We start from the raw sequence: 2,259 nt of genomic DNA on the forward strand, positions 1-2,259 counted from the left end.
AACTATACCAAGAAAGTCCTATAATTACAGATTTCTCCAAGTTGTTTAAGGAAAAGGTCCCTAATTCTTATATTTCTCTATCTCATTGCATTGATTCACTGGGTCCTGCAACTTAACAGCAATATTGAATTTTACTTAATTATTTAATTTTAATTGTTAATTAAATGCATAACTTTTTCTTATAAACTTGGATCTTGTTCTGCTAGGCTATGCCCTTTGTTTATGCCGTAGGCTACTGAAAATTTGATGCTAAATAGTTCACTTGGAAATAATCATGTTTGATTGAAGTTATGTAATTTTTACAATGAGAATGGCTCAGCTCACAGGCTGAGATCAATCACTAATACTAGAAATTCTTTGGTTTGATTCACGGAACTGTAATGAAATGATATTACCCAACGCCAAAGGAGCTAACACTTTGCAATAATAATGCCCAGTTTATTGAACTTGACGAAGGACAAAGGACAACTCAATCCTTATTTTCAAACTCCACATTTTGTGAAATAGTCATTAAATAGATCCAAATGTAAGAACACAGCTAAACCAAAGTCAATATTTAAAGCTTGCTACAATCCCTTGTAGTCTAATTTATGGCCAGGAGTTGTGCAGTGGGTCACATGAGCTGATCACATAGAAATTTCTACTCCTTTGTGAGGAGGACAATGAATAGGATCTGAATTTCTTAGATATAAACTTACAAATTAATAATATTGCAAATATAAAAATCCAGATATTACCATCATTCAAATTGATGATAATAATCTGCAAGCTTGCCACAAAGAACACATCCCAGAAGCCATGATCTCTTGAATAATACAACAATTGAAAGTATGCGTGGAGTTCTGCAGTCACTATAATCAGCATATAACTATGGTAGATATCTTGAACCAACAGTCTGAAAATTAGAGCAGCAAATGAGCTGATTAAAACTATTGCAGTTTTTCCAACTCTTCCTATCTCATGGTAATCAACAATCGGACCAATAGATTCTATGTAGGATACAACTAAAAAGTCAAATAAAGCAAAACCTAAACAAATTGATTGGAAGATAAGCATTGAAGGAGGATTAGTACTGATGCTGTTGTCGATATAGTCTCTCAAAGCACTCTTGGAAATAAAGAAGAACCAATATCTAGCAACACAAGAAAAGAAAACTAAGAAAATCCAGGGCAAGTTGTATTCTCTTCCTGCAAAAAAGAATTTATGTGGTTTAATTCCAACAAATTAAAACCATTATCAATGAAAACAATAATAAAGCAATTAAGAGAAAACCCTTACCAGGTGATAACCCATTCGTAATGGCGAATGCTCTTCTACCATCACAATTCTCTATGAACCTTCCAATGTCTTCAGCCTCCTGTGTCCAGTCCTGCATCATTTGCTTTAGAAAAGGCCCAAATCCTTCATTGCCTTCCATAAACTCCAGCTTAATTTCTTCCAACCATTTCTTAAAATCTTTCAAGGATTTCAACATTTTTGATCTTTCAGTTTATATGATATCTCGAGGAGCTCGTGTGTGTGTATATGTATATATGTATATATATATATAATTCAGAATCTTAAACCTTATTCATTCATCTCTATTTTTAGATTTTGATTATCTTATATAAATTTTATATTTATTCGATTATCTTGTAGTTCAATAAATAATTAATAATTAATTTGGAAAACTTAAATTTATAATAATAATAATAATAATATGCATTATATTTATCAAATTTTTTATTTTAATTTTAATTAATAACCTGTTTTTTACTTAGACTGGTTTAAATTTCTTTTAATTATTTGATTAAAATACATTCAGGTCAGCATTAATTATTAAGTGATTGATCACTGCCTTGAAGTTCAAGGCTTTAACAAAGAAGATATTCAAAATCTCAACATTTGTCATGCTTTCATATTTACTTGAAAATAGCCATCTTTGACTCGGATGCACATTTGACATTTTCAAAAAAAATAGCAGTCCCAAATATTATAAACAAATTTCCTCTGATTCTATTTAGCATTTGCAAAAAAAAAAAAGTTTCTTTTTAATCCTGATAAACTTAATGTTAGACAGGGCCTTATAACGCTAAAAAGAATTTTCATTTCCCTAGTTTTTCTTTTAACCAATAAGAAAAAAAACTCAAAACCATGCAATTCATCCACAGGTTATATAGAAGTCTTTAAGAATACCAAAATCAAAACTTATAAGTATTTTACTATTAGTCTTCAAGCATTTTACTATTAGTCTTTTTCCTATCAAATTTTCCACAGCCT

General features: G+C 30.2%; 1 protein-coding gene across 1 annotated transcript; it reads right to left on the reverse strand.

Annotated features, from left to right (window-relative positions):
* Positions 1-588: 588 nt before the first annotated feature.
* Positions 589-1,487, reverse strand: LOC131182179 (uncharacterized). The gene is made up of 2 exons (XM_058150854.1): positions 1,279-1,487; positions 589-1,187 (listed from the first exon to the last, which is right to left on the reverse strand). Exons 1-2 carry the CDS (start codon positions 1,472-1,474, stop codon positions 589-591), a joined length of 795 nt encoding a protein of 264 aa, XP_058006837.1. The 5' UTR covers positions 1,475-1,487.
* Positions 1,488-2,259: the final 772 nt, after the last annotated feature.

This window comes from Hevea brasiliensis, chromosome 8, assembly GCF_030052815.1.
Source record: "Hevea brasiliensis isolate MT/VB/25A 57/8 chromosome 8, ASM3005281v1, whole genome shotgun sequence".
Classification (NCBI taxonomy): Eukaryota; Viridiplantae; Streptophyta; class Magnoliopsida; order Malpighiales; family Euphorbiaceae; genus Hevea; species Hevea brasiliensis.